The sequence below is a fragment of the Lontra canadensis genome, unplaced genomic scaffold (assembly GCF_010015895.1).
Source record: "Lontra canadensis isolate GAN:19392208 unplaced genomic scaffold, GSC_riverotter_1.0 scaffold27, whole genome shotgun sequence".
In the NCBI taxonomy this organism is placed as follows: domain Eukaryota; kingdom Metazoa; phylum Chordata; class Mammalia; order Carnivora; family Mustelidae; genus Lontra; species Lontra canadensis.
In genome coordinates this window covers 15,287,425-15,303,240 of record NW_022631021.1, presented here as the reverse complement: position 1 = coordinate 15,303,240, position 15,816 = coordinate 15,287,425, and the positions used below count along the sequence as shown (strand labels likewise).

The following is a 15,816-nucleotide window of genomic DNA, read 5'->3' as shown; positions in this document are numbered from 1 at the left end:
AAAAATGAATAGATAAATCAAAAAGTAAGGGAGATAGGAAGACCCTTTATTATAGCAAAATGTCAATTAAAAATATGGAAAGGGTGGTAGAGTTAGAAAATTACTATTTACAACTATCAGAGTAAAGATTGATTAGGCAAGAATCATCAGAGGATACTAAATATTGAAGTGTAAGTTTCATGAGGAGAGGATATTTGCATGTTCTCGGCATATTAAATCACAGATTGATCATAAATTACAAGGAGAAAAATCTAAATGTGCAGCAGAAAAAGTGGAAGAAAGTGGACAATACTTTGACCAGATGATTATTATCAATAATCCTCATCATCAATAAGGGGCAGACAAATATTCATGTATCTCTGAATGTGAATCCTTAAAAGCAACACAAGATCACTTAAGTAGTATTCTGGCCAGTGATATAACCTGAACGTGATCATGAGGAAAAACTAACAAACATAAACTGAGGAACATTCTATAAAATAATTGGCTTATATTCTCCAAAAATGTCAATGATATGAAAGACAAGAAAAGGTTGAGAAAGAAACTATTCAAAATTAAAGAAGAATAAACAGACATGAAAATTTAAATTTAAAAAGGAAGGAGGGATGCCTGGGTGGCTCAGTCGGTTAGTGGCTGCTTGGCTCAGATCATAATCCCAGGGTCCTAGGATCAAGTCCCCCATTGGGCACCTTGCTCAGGGGGAAGCCTGTTTCTGCCTCTGCCTGCCACTCTGTCTGCTTGTGTGCTCTCTCTCTCTGACAAATAAATAAATAAAACCTCTTTAAAATAAATAAATTAAATAAAATAAAAAGGAAGGAAATCCTGCCATTTACAGCACCATGGATATACCTGGAAGACATTATGCTAAGCAAAATAAGCCAGAAAGACAGATATGTTTCACATATGACCTCATATGTGAAATGTAAAAGAGTTGAACTCAAGGAAATTGAAAATAGAACAGTTGTTACCAGGTATTGTAGGGATGAGGGAAATGGGGAGATGTTGGTACAAGGGAATAAACTTTCAGTTATCAGAGGTGTATGTTCTGGAAACCTAATGTATAGCATGGTGACTAAAATAAAAATGTATTATATACTTGAAATTTGCTAAGAGAGAAGATTTCTTTTTTTTAAGTAAGCTCTACATCCAACATGGGGTTTGAACTTATAACCCCAAGGGTTATAAGTATAAAGTATAATACATGTTCTAACAACTTGAGCCAGCCAGGGGCCCTAAGAAGAGGTCTTAAGGGTTCTCACCACACACACACACACACACACACACACACACACACACGTTAACTATGTAAGCTGATGAATATGTTAATTGGCTTAATTGTGGCATTTCACAATGTATAACATCAAAATATATTGTACACCTAAATATACACAATTTTGCCAACCATACCTCAATAAAAGTTTTATTTCTGCAATAGCAATGAGCGATCAAAAATTATAACCCACCAAATAAAATAGAAATCCATGAATCATAATAACGGATAAGTCAAAAAGTAAGGGAGAAGGTAAGACCCTTTGTTATAGTGGAATTGAAAATATGGGAAGGGGGAACCTGACTGACTCTGTTGATAAAGGCTATGACTTTTATTGTAGGGCTGTGAGTTCAAGCCCCACATTGGGCATGGAGCCTTAAACATGTATATACATATGAGAATGGTGGTAGAGTTAGAAATCACTGTGCTGTACACTTGAAACTAAAATAATATGGTATCTCAATTATACTTCAATTAAAAATAAAGACTTGGGGCGCCTGGGTGGCTCAGTGGTTTAAAACCTCTGCCTTCGGCTCAGGTCATGATCTCACGGTCCTGGGATCGAGCCCCGCGCATCGGGCTCTCTGCTCAGTGGGGAACCTGCTTCCTCCTCTCTCTCTGCCTGCCTCTCTGCCTACTTGTGATCTCTGTCTGTCAAATGAATAAATAAAATCTTAAAAAAAAAATTAAAAATTTTTAAAAAATTTTTTAAAAAACCTGAAACTGTAAATCTAATAGAAGAAAACAGGGGAAAAGCTCATTGATATTGGTTTTGACAATGATTTTTTTGGCTATGACACCAAAAGCATAGAAACCAAAAGCAAATATAACCAAGTAGACAATATCAAACTAAAAAGCTTCTGCACAGCAAGGGAAATAATTAATAAAATGAAAAGTTAAACTTACAGAATGGGAGAAAATATTTATAAACCCACATATCCAATAAGAGGTTAATATCCAAATATACAGGAACTTATAAAACTCAATAGCAAAAAAATCCCCAAATAAGAAATGGGCAGAGGACCTGAATAGACATTTTTCCAAAGAAGACATACAAATGGACAACAGTTATATTAAAAAGGGCTCAGGGTACCTGGGTGGTTCAGTTGGTTAAGTATCTGCCTTCTGCTCAGGTTGTGATCCCAGGATCCTGGAATCAAGACCCACATCGGGTTCCCTGCTAAGCTTCTCCTTCTTCCCCTACTTCCCATTCATGCTTTCTCTGGCTCTCTCTCTCTCTAATAAATAAATAAAAATTTTTAAAAATTTAAAATAAAAAGGGCTCAACATCATTAATCATTAGGAATATACAAATCAAAACCAGAGTCAAAATCACCTCATGCCTGTAAGATGGTTATTGTAAAAAATTCAAAAGATGACAAGCATTGGCCAAGATGTGGAGAAAAGGGAACCCTTATCCACTCTTGGTGGAAATGTAAATTGGCACACCATTACAGAAAATAGTATGAAGTTCCTCAAAAAATTAAAATAGAGGGTCACCTGGGTTTCTCAGTCAGTTAAGCATCCAACTCTTGATTTTTGGCTGAGGTCATGATCTCAGGATCTTGAGATCAAGCTCTGTATTATTGGGCTCTGCACGGGGCGTGAAGTCTGCTTAAGATTCTCTCTTTCCTTCTGCCTTCCCCTGTAACCCCCTCCCTCTCCCTAAAAAAGAAAATAAAATAGAACTACTGTATGATCCAGCAATCCCAATTCAGAATATATATGCAAAGAAAAGGAAATTAGTATCTTGAAAAGATATCTGCACTCTTATGTTCATTGCACCATTATTCACAATAACTGAGACCTGGAAACAATTTAAGTGTCTGTTGAGAAATGACAGGATAGAAACAATGTGGTATATATACACAGTAGAATACTATGCAGCCATTTAAAAAGTCAAATTGAATTTTGAAGAACTATACCAATGACAATAGCATCAAAAAATATGAAATCCCTAGTGACTAACCTGACAAGATGTGTGAAGTATTTATACACTGAAAAATACTAAATGTTGCTGAGAGAAATTCAAGAAAACTGAAAATTTGAAAAAGATTAAAGCAGGAAGACTAACACCACTTGGTTTCAAGACTTACTGCAAAGCTACGGTAATCAAGACAGCATAGTACTGGTGTCAAGATAGAAATACATCAACAGAACATAATAGAAAGTTTAGAAACAGACCCACAGATATATGAACAACTGGTATTTGGCAAAGGTACAAAGGCAATTCAGAGAGGAAAGGATAATCTTGCCAACAATGGGTGCTAAAATATTTGTACATTCATATGCAAAACCATGAACTTCAATCCATACTTGTCATAGGTAAAAATGAACTCAAAATGGATCACAGACCTAAAATTAAAACCTAATTATAAATTTCTAGAAGAAAACAAAGACAAAAATATTTGTAACTTTGCTTATGCAAAGATTTCTTAGATATACTACCAAAAGCATGACCAAGTAAAAATTCATAAATTAGACTTTGTCAAATGTAGAAACTTCTCATTGAAAGACAATTTTAAGAAAATGGGAAGGCAAGCTACAGACTGGGAGAAAATATTTGGAAATCACATATCTGCTAAGGTCTTGAATCTAGAATAAAAATTCTTAAAATTCAATAAAGAAAGTAATTTAAATAATGGGCAGAAGACCTTAAAAGTCATGACCAATGAGTATATATATATGGATGGCAAATGAATGCATAAAAAGATTTTCAAAATTATTAGTAATTAGGTTAATGCAAATTTAAGTGATATCACCATGCATCTATTAGAATATGTAAAATGAAAAAGACTATTCCAAGGGCATCTGGGTGGCTCAGTTGGTTAAGCATTTGCCTTCAGCTCAGGTCATGATTTCAGTGTCCTAGAATGACGCCTTGGGGTGGTCTCATTTCTCAGCTGGGAGTCTGCATGTCTTTCTCCCTCTATCCCACCCCCACTCATTCGGGCATGCTCTCTCTCTCTCTCAAATATATAAGTAAAATCTTAAAAAGAGAGATAAAGAGAGAAAACTTTCCCTGCAACAGTTACTGAATTGAAAGGCATGAGCATATTTGGGCTACAGCCACATATTTACTGTTTGTTTTCCAAGAACTTAACTGAATGACTCCCACCTGCATCCATTCACAGTATATATACCACGGAACTCTCACCAGCACATTAGAAAAATTGTTTAAATTCAAATCTCATCTAGACATTTAGGAGATTTAAAAATGATTAATTTACATGCAGCTTTTGGGTTTATTATCTTAGCAGATGTTTCTTCTTCTCAACTTTCATCTGCAAGTCCCAAATTTAGTTGGTACAAATGCACCTGCAGGTGTCGTGCACTGTGGAGAAATCAAACAGATCCATCAAATACTAGCTACCAACATAAGTAATCAAATGCCATGTTCTCATTTAGACCAGCAAAAACAGACCTCCAAATGAGAAAGTAAATATCTGCTGGCCTCAAAAAACAGAGAGATAAAGTCAGCTAAAAAATTAACAGACAATATTTCTCCCAAAGAAATACTGTACTTGTAGAGTCAAGATGACCTTGGTGACTACTGCTTTCTTATTTACACAATGAGAAAATGTGTTCTCTAAAATCATGGAGTAATAGCTTTGCTGTTTGAATATCTATTAGTAAGAATGAGATATCCCTCCCTTGGCTGATCCCTGTGACACAGAAAACTAGCTTCACACCAAACCAAGGGCAGAGCTCCAGATAAGGGGGTTCTGGGCCAACAATCACTATCTATGTTATCTCTGTAGTTTTCAAGTTAACAGGACTCTGGGGCTACTTTGTAGTCTAGACGTGACCTTGAACTCTTTACACACAGCCCTAATTGTCTACCTATCAAAATACTGCTTCACAAAAGTTTCACCTACCTCTACCCTAACTTAAAATTTCCTAATAACTCTATTCCTTTGTCTTGTAACATGCCTCATAGTTCCTCTGTTGTGTGATCTCATTCATAGCAGACCACAATCAAATTCATAAATGTGATTTTGTGGGACTGCAGATTTGTTAGGTGATCTTGGGCTCATGGGGCTAGGAGGAAAAGGTTTGAAATAGTATCGCCAGGGGGCGCCTGAGAGACTCAGTCAGTCAAGCATCTGCCTTCGATTCAGGTCACGATCCCAGGGTCTTGGGATGAGCCCCATCAGGGCTCCCGGCTCAGCACAGTCGACGTCTTCCCCTTCCCCCACGCCCTGCTTGTGCGTCCCTCTCTCAAGTAAATAAATAAAATCTTTATAAAAAAATATCTTCAGTAAATATTTGTTTTCATAAACTATCTGTTCGCATTCACGTGCAAATAATGAGAAGAAAAAAGTCGGCCACTAATTTGGTAAGGATCTGAGCAAACAATGAAAGAGCATTTTAACACCATTGATCTAGATTATCTAGACCAATATTTCTATAAAAAGAAAACGGAAAAACAGAAAAAAGAAAGGTGGGGAGAGGGAAACTGATTTAGAGGGAAAGGTCATCTAGTACACTGCTTTAGTGCAGTAACAGCCTATAGGACCGCAAGCGCCGCCGCTCAGAGTCCCTTTCCACTCTTCAATTAGATGCCGGACAGTCTCCGGCGCAACTAGAACTACAACTCCCGGCTTCCCGCGCGGCCTGGGGAGGCAGGCCCGGGTTGCGAGACAGAGGCTCCGGGGGATAGCGGCCCAGAGCCGGTCGCTCCTCCTTTTGAAGCGGTTTCGCACTTCTTTCCGCCCGCGGCGTCGGTGGCGTCGGCGGCGTCGGCGGCGTCGGCGGCGTCTGCGCTCACGCAGGGGCGGGTCACGGCGGCGCGAAGCGGTGCTGGGCGGGAAGGGAAGTCGTGGCGGCGGCGGCAGCGGGAACGGCAGCGACGGCGGCGGCGGCGGCGGGGACCGCAGGAGCGGTGGTGCTGTCAGTTAGGCCGTCGGAGAAATGGGAGACCCGGGGTCGGAGGTGAGTGGGCGAGCGTTGGGCCGCGGCATTCTCAGGCGAGCCAGGAAGGGCTTTGTGTTTTGTTGAGAGTGAGGCCTGGTGCGCGGCGCCCGCCGCCGCCGCGGGCCGAGAGTGTCCGCGTCTCGGGCCGAGCGCGTCCGCGTTCGGGCCTGGTGCGGGTGTGAGCGGGGAACCAGCAGTAACAATGGCCGCCCGGCCGCCCCCGGCCCTGTGCGCCGGCCACGGAGGTCCCTGTTGCCGCTGCTCGGGCCGCGAGAGCGACATTTTGAGACAGGCTCGCTCCTCGGCGGTGTGCGTGCCTCCCTCCTCCTTGAGGAGATTTGGGGAATTCGCAGGGGCTGGTAAGTCGTTTTCGGCGCCCCTCCCTGTGGATGGCTCCACGTCTGCAGAGGCAGAGCCCGACTCCATCGAGCCCTGTTCTTGGTGGGATTTGCATGCAGTTGTGCTCAGTTCGGTTTCCTCGAGAGCTTGCTGTGTGTCTTAGGGAGCTCTTCCTTTTTCGTTCTTTTTGGGAAGAATCTCTTCCTCCAGGTACGTGGCTGTATGTAGATAAGCATATTCTGGCTTATTTTTATAGATGATAGAGTCTGTCCCTCCAGCTGGGCCTGAGGCATCTGAGGCAACGCCGGATGAAAATGAAGATGACATTCAGTTTGTCAGTGTAAGTAGCAACGAAATTCGGGTGTTTCCCAGAATCCCAAACCTATGCGCGGTAAGCCGTTCTGTGATGATGATACCTCGCCTGTCCGTTCGTCATTCAGCAGCTGGGTGTGGATGTCTCGCAGGTACTGGGCACTGGGGAGTATGGCACAGGATGAGGAAATTTACCGAAAGGGGTCTCCGAGCACCTGCAGGGGCCACCACAAGGACTGTGCCCGAAAGGACATGTTGCACATGGAATCACGCTTCTTATGCCTTCATTAGCGCCACTTTAGACTTCGTGTGGGCAAAGTCGTGCGCTCTTAAGAGTGTGTATGGAAGCGGGGCAAGAGTGTCCTTTGAAACACGACCTGCAGGTTAGAGGGAAGGGACCGGAGAAAGCAAGAAGGGTTGCAAGCACTCAAAGTGGGAGCGTTCTGGAGCTTCCTAACGCGAAGGCAGGTAGCTTGAAGACTTCTCCAACCTCTGAGATCACCACGTTACAGCATAATGCAGGAGTTGACGTTCATAATGAAGACCCTGCATCACCAGGAACACACGTGGTTTTCAGGCTGTCTTCCCTTTGGGACAGTGGTCTCTGAGCGTTAGGATGTGTAAGTGCAGATTTCTGGGCCTCACACCACAGCTGCTGAATCAGAATTTGAAGGTGGGACCCAGGAATCTTCACTTTGGAACAAACAAAAGGACATGTGACTCTGTGGGCCATGCTTTGTAAAGCCTTGGTTTAGGGGAACTGGGGTCATGATGTATTGGGGGATGGTTTTCACCCAAAACTAAAGTTTTGCAAAGGGTCTGTTTAAAGTGGTAGCTAGTCAGAAACTTCTACAAACCAGTGATTAGTTGAGGTTTGCTGTCAGAGTTGTATAATTTTTCCTTAAATGAGTGGCCGTTTAATGTTTGTTTGTTAATTACTATAGGTTTAGGGCATCCTGATAAACCATTTTTCCAAATGTCAGTTTTCTAAATCAAATAATAACCCCTCTTTAAACGTTGCGGTGTTAAGATGTTGTTTCTTGTTTCTTGTTCCAGTAGGGTCATGTGGAAATTTTTTTTTTTTAAGATTTTATTTATTTATTTGACACAGAGAGATCACAAGTAGGCACAGAGGTAGGTGGGGGTGGGGGAGGAGCAAGCTGGATCCCAGGACCCTAGGATCATGACCTAAGCTGAAGGCAGAGGCTTAAACCCACTGAGTCACGCAGGCACCCCTCATATGGAAATTCTTTACAAGATATTTCCTTGACATTCTTCCCCATTAACAATACATATGGTAATCCCCCTCCCCTTTTTTTTGACACTTGGGACCTTAAATTTGGGGGTACCAAGATAGGCTGGGTGCTGGTTCTGCCATCCCTTTGTTGTAGAGTAATGATGTAGCTGCAGAAATTGAAGAGTTACCATGCCTTTTTTTTTTTTTTTTTTTTTTTTTTGGTGGTACGGAAAAGCATTTGGAAGGAATATTTCACGGGTCTTTGGGAAAAATAATTTTGGTTCCTCCTGACTGCCGTTTAGAAACAAATGAATGGGACTTTTTTTTTTTTTTTAAGATTTTTATTTATTTATTCGACAGAGATCACAAGTAGGCAGAGAGGCAGGCAGAGAGAGAGGAGGAAGCAGGCTCCCCGCTGAGCAGAGAACCTGATGCGGAGCTTGATCCCAGGACCCTGGGATCATGACCTGAGCCGAAGGCAGAGGCTTTAACCCACTGAGCCACCCAGGTGCCCCAACATAACTTTTATATGCACTGGAAAACCGAAGAATTCATTTGACTCTATTGTGATAGTCGCTTTATTGTAATAGTCTGGAACTGAACCTGTAATATTTCAGAGGTATGCTTGTATACTCTTAAGTGGAATTTCAGTATCAGAAAGAAGAGAGTAAAAATATTCCTTATTTTATTTAATTTATTTATTTATTTTAAGATTTTATTTTTAAGTAATCTCTATATCCAACATGGGGCTCAAACCCACAACCAGGAGCTCAAGAGTCCATGCTCACTTCAGCAGGACATACACTAAAAAAAAGAGTCAGGCTCCTATAACTGAGTCAGCCAGGTGCCCCCTCCATCATTGCCTTTAAATTGTTCCACAGGAAAAGAACAGTGATAATTTAATTAAGTTTTAGAATATACTCAGAAACAGAATTTACTTACCTTTATAACCCTATCCTCTGCTGGGCTCCACTAGGATATGCTTATTTCTCTTGTTTTTTTATAGTACCATCAGTTAAAGATGAAATGCTCCTGGGTACAGTCCTCTGCTTAAGGGTTCTTCAGATACAAAAAGTTACTACTTAACATACTCTATTATGGATTCCTGAGTCTTCCTATAAATCTCTTTCCAGCTTTCAGTCTACATTATAGCACAACATCCTCTTTGAGTTCTGCCATATGCATATAGGCATGCGTGTAGCTAAACACAATATATGCTAAAAGAATGATAAAAGTTTGTAAGTACAAAAGGAGCCCTTATTATTATAAATTTTATTGTAATATACATATAGAAGAGTTTACTTCCTGATTGTTCTTCTAGCCTTTTATTTTAGTACTACATTACTACTGTCGGATTATCTCGTTACTAGTCTTTCCACACTTCATACTTTCCTAATCTTGAACCACAGCTTTAATATTGTTCCCATCTTAGCACTGTTGACTGGTTCATTTACCTATAGAATAAAATCTAGGGTTTTGACCTAGGTATTTAGGGCTTGGTGTATTCTATAGGTAGTATATATGTAAAGAAACAATTGAAAAGGTCAGGGCTTGATGTTTGCTTGTGTAAGGATATGGAGGATAAAGCAGAGCTATTGAAGAACTCTGTGATTTTTGAGTTTAGATATCTAAAAGATTATCGATAGTCAGCCAGTTAAAGAATATAGTACCGTGATGTGTCTTTTTAATACAATCCCTGTACTATTTTCCATTTCCAAAGGAATCCACATGGCTTTATTCCTCTATGTAGATTTAGTTTCTCTTTGGGTTTTGTCATCATTACTTATTCGTCTACTCTGAAATCTGCTCCTGTGCTGCTTTTGTTTCTGATTATTCTGTGCCACCTGCAAGACTTCCTCAACAGGAGTTGAGGAAGACTTCCTCTGTTGAGGAAGTCTTGCTAAGTCTTGCTAATTCCAACAACAAAAACCTCCTAATTGTAAATGCAAGTTTGGTTTGAATGGTTTTCATGACTTGTAAATTTGCTCAATTCCTTTTTAGGAGGGACCATCAAAACATGTTCTTGAATACATTGTTCTGGTCTGTGGTGATAATGAAAAGCCTAGCACCTGTCATAGCAATGTAAGTATATTTGTGGTTTTTCAGTTCTGTCATTAAGTGCAAAGTGTGTTGGAGGTAGTTGGCAAGAAATGATTGAACTGGCTTGCAAGAACTGATTGTAAGATTTTCAGGAGTTTTGTGGGCGGATTTGTTAAACATAACCATTGTTAAAAATTAAAGTATATTTTAAAATTTGAAGTATATAAAGTTACAAGGAAATAAGTTGTTACATTTAAGGTAGTAAATACTCAAAACTCATCATATCTTAATTTGAGATTATTTATACGTATTGTATCTGAGTGGTAGAAATACTATATAACAGCATGCTCCTGCAACATGATTGGAGTATTTACACCAAGGTAAATGTCAAACTACAAATCAGGGCTTGATTTATTATTTACTGATTATCTAAACTTAAGAAAGTGGTGGTTAAAATGTTAATGCAGATTAAGCCTAAAAATGTGACACATCTCTAAATTGCTGGACTGTGTGCTATGTGAACAATTGAGAAAACCTTGTAATATCTGAAAACTCTTCCTTGATTCCACAAAGATGATGTCATTGATAAGTGAGTGGAGTTTTGGTATACATCTTCATCTTTTCACTTTTCTTCTTATTAAATGAAAATATTAACTACTTTTCACATTGGAACTATACTCAATTGTAAATCATATGAGCAATTTCTCTGTTCACTTAGATGTTAATCAAACATTCATAGTCAGATTTCATGACATTGGCTATAAAATTTTAAAAACGTTCACCTGGCTACCTCAGTCAGGAGGAGTATCCAGCTTTTATTTCAGCGTCATGAATTCAAGCCCCACATTGGGTGTAGAGATTACTAAAAAAATTTAAAAACTTAAAAAAAAACTGATAGTGAATTTTTCAACAAATAGCAAATCATATTGAAGTTATAGGTACAAATTGAAAATCAGTGTAAGTCTTTTATTTTTTATTTATTTAAGTTTTGTTTTGTTTTGTTTTGTTTTGTTTTTGGACAGACAGAGATCACAAATAGGTGGAGAAGCAGGCAGAGAGAGAGGAGGAGGCAGGCTCCCTGCTGAGCAGAGAGCCTAATGTGGGGCTTGATCCCAGGACCTTGAGATTATGACCTGAGTGGAAGGCAGAGGTTTTAACCCACTGAGCCGCCCAGGTGCCCGCAGTGTAAGTATTTTAATTCAAAATTTATTTCTAAAATTTTGTAAAGAAATCATTAACAGAAATTTTTACATTAATCCTTAAAGTGTTCTCAAGAACTTTACTTATATATGTAAAATTATTTTTCAGATTCTGTTCCCTAAAATGCCAAAACGACAGGGAGATTTTTTGCATTTTTTAAATGTGAAGAAGGTGAAAACAGACACAGAAAATAATAATAGCAAAAATCATTGTGGATTGTCTAAGTCGAAGGAATCAGATTTCAAATATGTTGAACAGCCAATCATTGAGGAAAATCCATCATATTCATCCAAGGAAGAAACAGATAATCTTGTGCTTCCATATTGTTGGAATGAAAAACAAGCATTTATGTTTACAGAACAGTACAAATGGCTTGAAATTAAAAGAAGGTAAATTAGGATATAAGGATTGTTCAGTAGTTCAGCATTTGGGATCAAAAGCGGAAAAGCATGTCCATGTGTCTAAGGAATAGATTGCATATTTAGTAACCCCTAATCACAGTAATAAAACTACTAGACAGGCTTCTCTGCAGAAGAAAATTAGGGAACACGATGTTTCTAAAGCTCATGGTAAAATTCAGGATTTGTTAAAGGAATCAGTTAATGACTCAAATTCTGATTGAGTGCATAAACAAAATAATAAAAATATTGATGCTACTGTAAAAGTTTCCAATACTGTTTACAGTTTAGTAAAATACAATAGACCTTTATCTGATAATGAGGGGGTAATAGAATTACAAGAGAAAAATAGAGAGGTCAGCTGTTTAAATACATGATACAGTGCAGCAAGAATAGCAGAACATGATTGGAAAAGAAATGAAAATGAAGATATTTAAGAATATTATAAAAGAGAATGCCAAAATCTGCATCATAATTGATGAGGCATCTACAGTTTCGAAGAAAAGCACTCTAGTGGTTTATCTCCAGTGCACAGTTCAGTTGGCTCCCACACCAGTTATGTTATTTGTTGCTTTAAAAGAATTGGTGTCATCTGCAGCAGAATTTTCAATTCAATATTCAGAATTTTCAATTGTATTTTCAATACAATATTGAGTTCTTTAAATGATTGTGGGTTTACTAATGAATATTTGAAAGCAAATTTAGTTGCATTTTGTCCTGATGGTGCTAATACAATTCTGGGAAGAAAATCTCAAGTAGCTACAAGATTGTTGGAAAATTTCCCTAAAATCATTACTTGGAATTGTTTAAAACTATCGATTTCAGTTGTCACTTGATGATTCAATATCTGAAATAAAACAACTATCTTTTTAAACTACTTCTTGATAAAATTTATTCCACTTATCACCACTCTAATAAAAATCAAAACAAGCTTTTAGAAAATGTAGCTAAAGATCTTGATATTGAAATTATTAAAATTAGCCGGGTAATGGGACCAAGATGGGTGGCATGTGGTTTTTAAGCTGCTACTGCTGTATGGCGTGCATATCCTGTGTTATATAAGCATTTTTCTAATTTTACTCTGGTTTGGCAAAGAGATTAGCTAACATTCATTTTTTGCAAGACCTTGCTTTAATGATTGACATTCTTCAAGAATTTTCACTGCATTACTGTCCAGATGAACTAACATTCAGAAAGCACAAAAATTGATCAAATGTACCATAAGAGCCTTGGAAAATTTAAAAACTGGTACTGGAAAGCATGAGTGTCAAATTGAAGGTTTGATTAAGTCAGATAAGTTTAAGATATTCCATTTAGTAAAAATAATAAATTTAGGGTTGCCTGAGTGGCTCAGTGGGTTAAAGCCTCTGCCTTCGGCTCAGGTCATGATCCCAGGGCCCTGGGATCGAGCCCCACATTGGGCTCTCTGCTCAGCAGGGAGCCTGCTTCCCCCCCCCCCCCCCCCCCCCCGCCTGCCTCAGCCTACTTGTGATCTCTGTCAAATAAATAAAATCTTTAAAAATACATATATGTAAATTTAATGCTCTTCCTAAGTGTATGTTACTAGAAAACATAATTGAACACATGCATTTACATCTTATAACTGACAGAAACCATGATGAAAGTATTTTTAATTATTTTGACTTGCTAGAACCCTCTACATGGCCTTATGAAGAAATGACTTCACCATGGATAGCTGGTGAAAAAAAATTATTTCATCTATGTGAAATTTTAAAATACGAAATTGATTTGAATGATTTTCGGGAATTTGTAAATAATATAAAATCTAATAGTGTTTCAATTCCTACAACTATACAAATAGCTAAAAAGATAGTTAACACTATTGCCATCAATAATGTTGAAGCTGAAAGAGGTTTCGATTTCATGAACATAATTCGTACAAGGGTGAGAAGTAGTTTAACAATAGATCACATATCATATCTAATGACAATAAATTTATTGGGGAAATTGCAGATTGCGATGCAACTCCCATTTGTAAAGTCCTGGTCAAACTGTAACCACAGATTGGCTACAATACAAGAGTTAGGCAAAAATCAACAAAAGCCTTCTATGATAATCAGTTGGCTATATGGAACTTATAATAAAGGGTATTATATGTTTTTATCATTTGTAAATTGTGTGCTACACACCTTAAAAAAATTTTTTTGAAACCCCATTGTTAAACTTTCATTGACACATTTAAAAGGCATTTTCCAAAGAGAGAAAGTTGGTTGTTTTTAGGAACTATATAGTTTTTTTAGAGATTGGCCCATGTCTACTAGAGTAGGCCATGATGTATATTATAAGGAGTCCTGTAGAGAACATTCAACCATTTCCATTTCTGCTGCCTTACTTTTAGTAAGAATGCAAGAGTAACAACCCAGATAAGTTCAAAACCCTGGAAATTGTATAAAATAAATGAAAAATGGAATAAAAATTGCAAGCCTTTTGGCTATCAATCACTTCTGTATGTGCTAATATAGTAACCTCTGGCTATCTGTGGCTATTAAGCACTTGAGCTCAGTAGGACTAAGTGAATTTCTTATTTAATTAAATATAAAAAAGCAGTGTAAAACATTTTTAACAACTTCTTTTTTTAGAAATACAGTTAACTTGCTACCTTGCTCATGATTATTGTAGTATGCCTGTCAAACTCTTGTTGTCATGTGTAATACTACGTAAAACACATCACTGCATTGGTGTCAACAGATGGATTCAGGGCACATTATTTTTTTCTATGAATTGATGTAACATAGCATCTTTACCTGAGTATTTTATACAGACAATAAGAAGTACAGTGATACTTAGATTAATCATAATTGATAATTAATTGAAATACTTATTTTAATTATCTTTCTAGTTCAGACATGAATATATGCACATTTTTTAATTTAAAATGAAGGCATACTGAAAAATAGAGATACAGAAATTAGTATTACAACTGGAACAATAAGCAGACTGGAAGAAGGTACTTTACACATTTCATGATGAATGGTCAATTGCAGTTGGCTGGGGCAGAGAAAAACTGGTTTGTTTTTTGTTTGTTTATTTGTTTTTTTGAAGATTTTATTTATTTATTAGAGAGTATGAGAAAGGAGGTCAGAGGGAGAAGCAGACTCCCTGTGGAGCTGGGAGCCCAAAGCAGGACTCGATCCCAGCACTCCAGAATCATGACCTGAGCTGAAGGCAGCCACCCAACCAACTGAGCCACCCAGGCACCCCAAAAAGCTGGTATTTGAAAAAGACAGTAAAGAAGTGGATAATACTGAGATAGTTTCAGCAAATGCGTAATGAATGAAATCTTTCAAAGTCAAAAAATTGAACTTCAGTCACTTGAAATTAGAATTAAATGTTCAACAAAATTTCTTAAACAGTTTTTTTAAGGTTAATTTTAAGTTTGGCCAGCTATAAAACAGCTTGGATTTTCACATGAAAAAAGAACTGGTTTTGAATAAATAATAAAATATTTCAGTAGCAGAAATTGTTAGAAAATTATGAATTGAAGCCTAAGAAATATTTTATTAAGAAAGTACAAAGTCCTTGGTTAGGTAACCAAACATTGTAGAATACAGGACCTTCCTAACAATCAAAGATTAATTGATTTAGAATCTGAAAAGTGTTTTTCTTTGGATGAGTTTTGTAATATAAGAGCTGCAGCTCAAAATTTGGAGTACATTTTGTCTCATAGGACTTAAAATATTTATGAAGCAATAATTTGAATTCATGGCCTAAAACTTACGTAGCCTTTTTTTGTTCATTTTTTGTTGTTTTTTTTAAGTAAGCTCTGTGTCCAAAGTGGAGCTTGAATTCATGACCCCACGATCAAGAGTTGTTTCCTCAACTGACTGAGCCACGCAGGTGCCCCATATAGCTTTTTTTTTTTTTTAAGATTTTATTTATTTGTTTGACAGAGAGAGAGATCAGAAGTAGGCAGAGAGGCAAAGAAAGAGAGACGGGGAAACAGGCTCCCTGCCAAGCAGAGAACCCAATGTGGGGCTCGATCCCAGGACCCTGAGATCATGACCTGAGCCGAAGGCAGAGGCTTAACCCACTGAGCCATCCAGGTGCCCCCAAATGATATTTCTTTGTCATGAGTTAATGAG

The 15,816-nt window shown here is 38.0% G+C and overlaps 2 protein-coding genes across 2 annotated transcripts in view; both read left to right on the top strand.

Moving 5' to 3' along the window:
- The first annotated feature begins 6,096 nt into the window (after positions 1-6,096).
- KIAA1586 (KIAA1586 ortholog) lies at positions 6,097-14,156 on the top strand. The gene is given in 14 exon segments (XM_032864473.1): positions 6,097-6,205; positions 6,783-6,866; positions 10,077-10,157; positions 11,424-11,696; positions 11,698-12,117; positions 12,119-12,300; positions 12,336-12,522; positions 12,524-12,579; positions 12,581-12,786; positions 12,789-12,869; positions 12,872-13,012; positions 13,015-13,039; positions 13,246-13,745; positions 13,748-14,156. Coding segments are annotated over 14 exon segments (2,325 nt in total). The 5' UTR covers positions 6,097-6,184; the 3' UTR covers positions 13,816-14,156.
- The window catches only part of ZNF451 (zinc finger protein 451), a 139,041-nt gene continuing 129,354 nt past the window's right edge, over positions 6,130-15,816 (top strand). The window contains exon 1 of the mRNA XM_032864468.1: positions 6,130-6,198. The gene's annotated coding sequence lies outside the window, so the exon portion shown is untranslated. The remainder of the gene's footprint in view (positions 6,199-15,816) is intronic.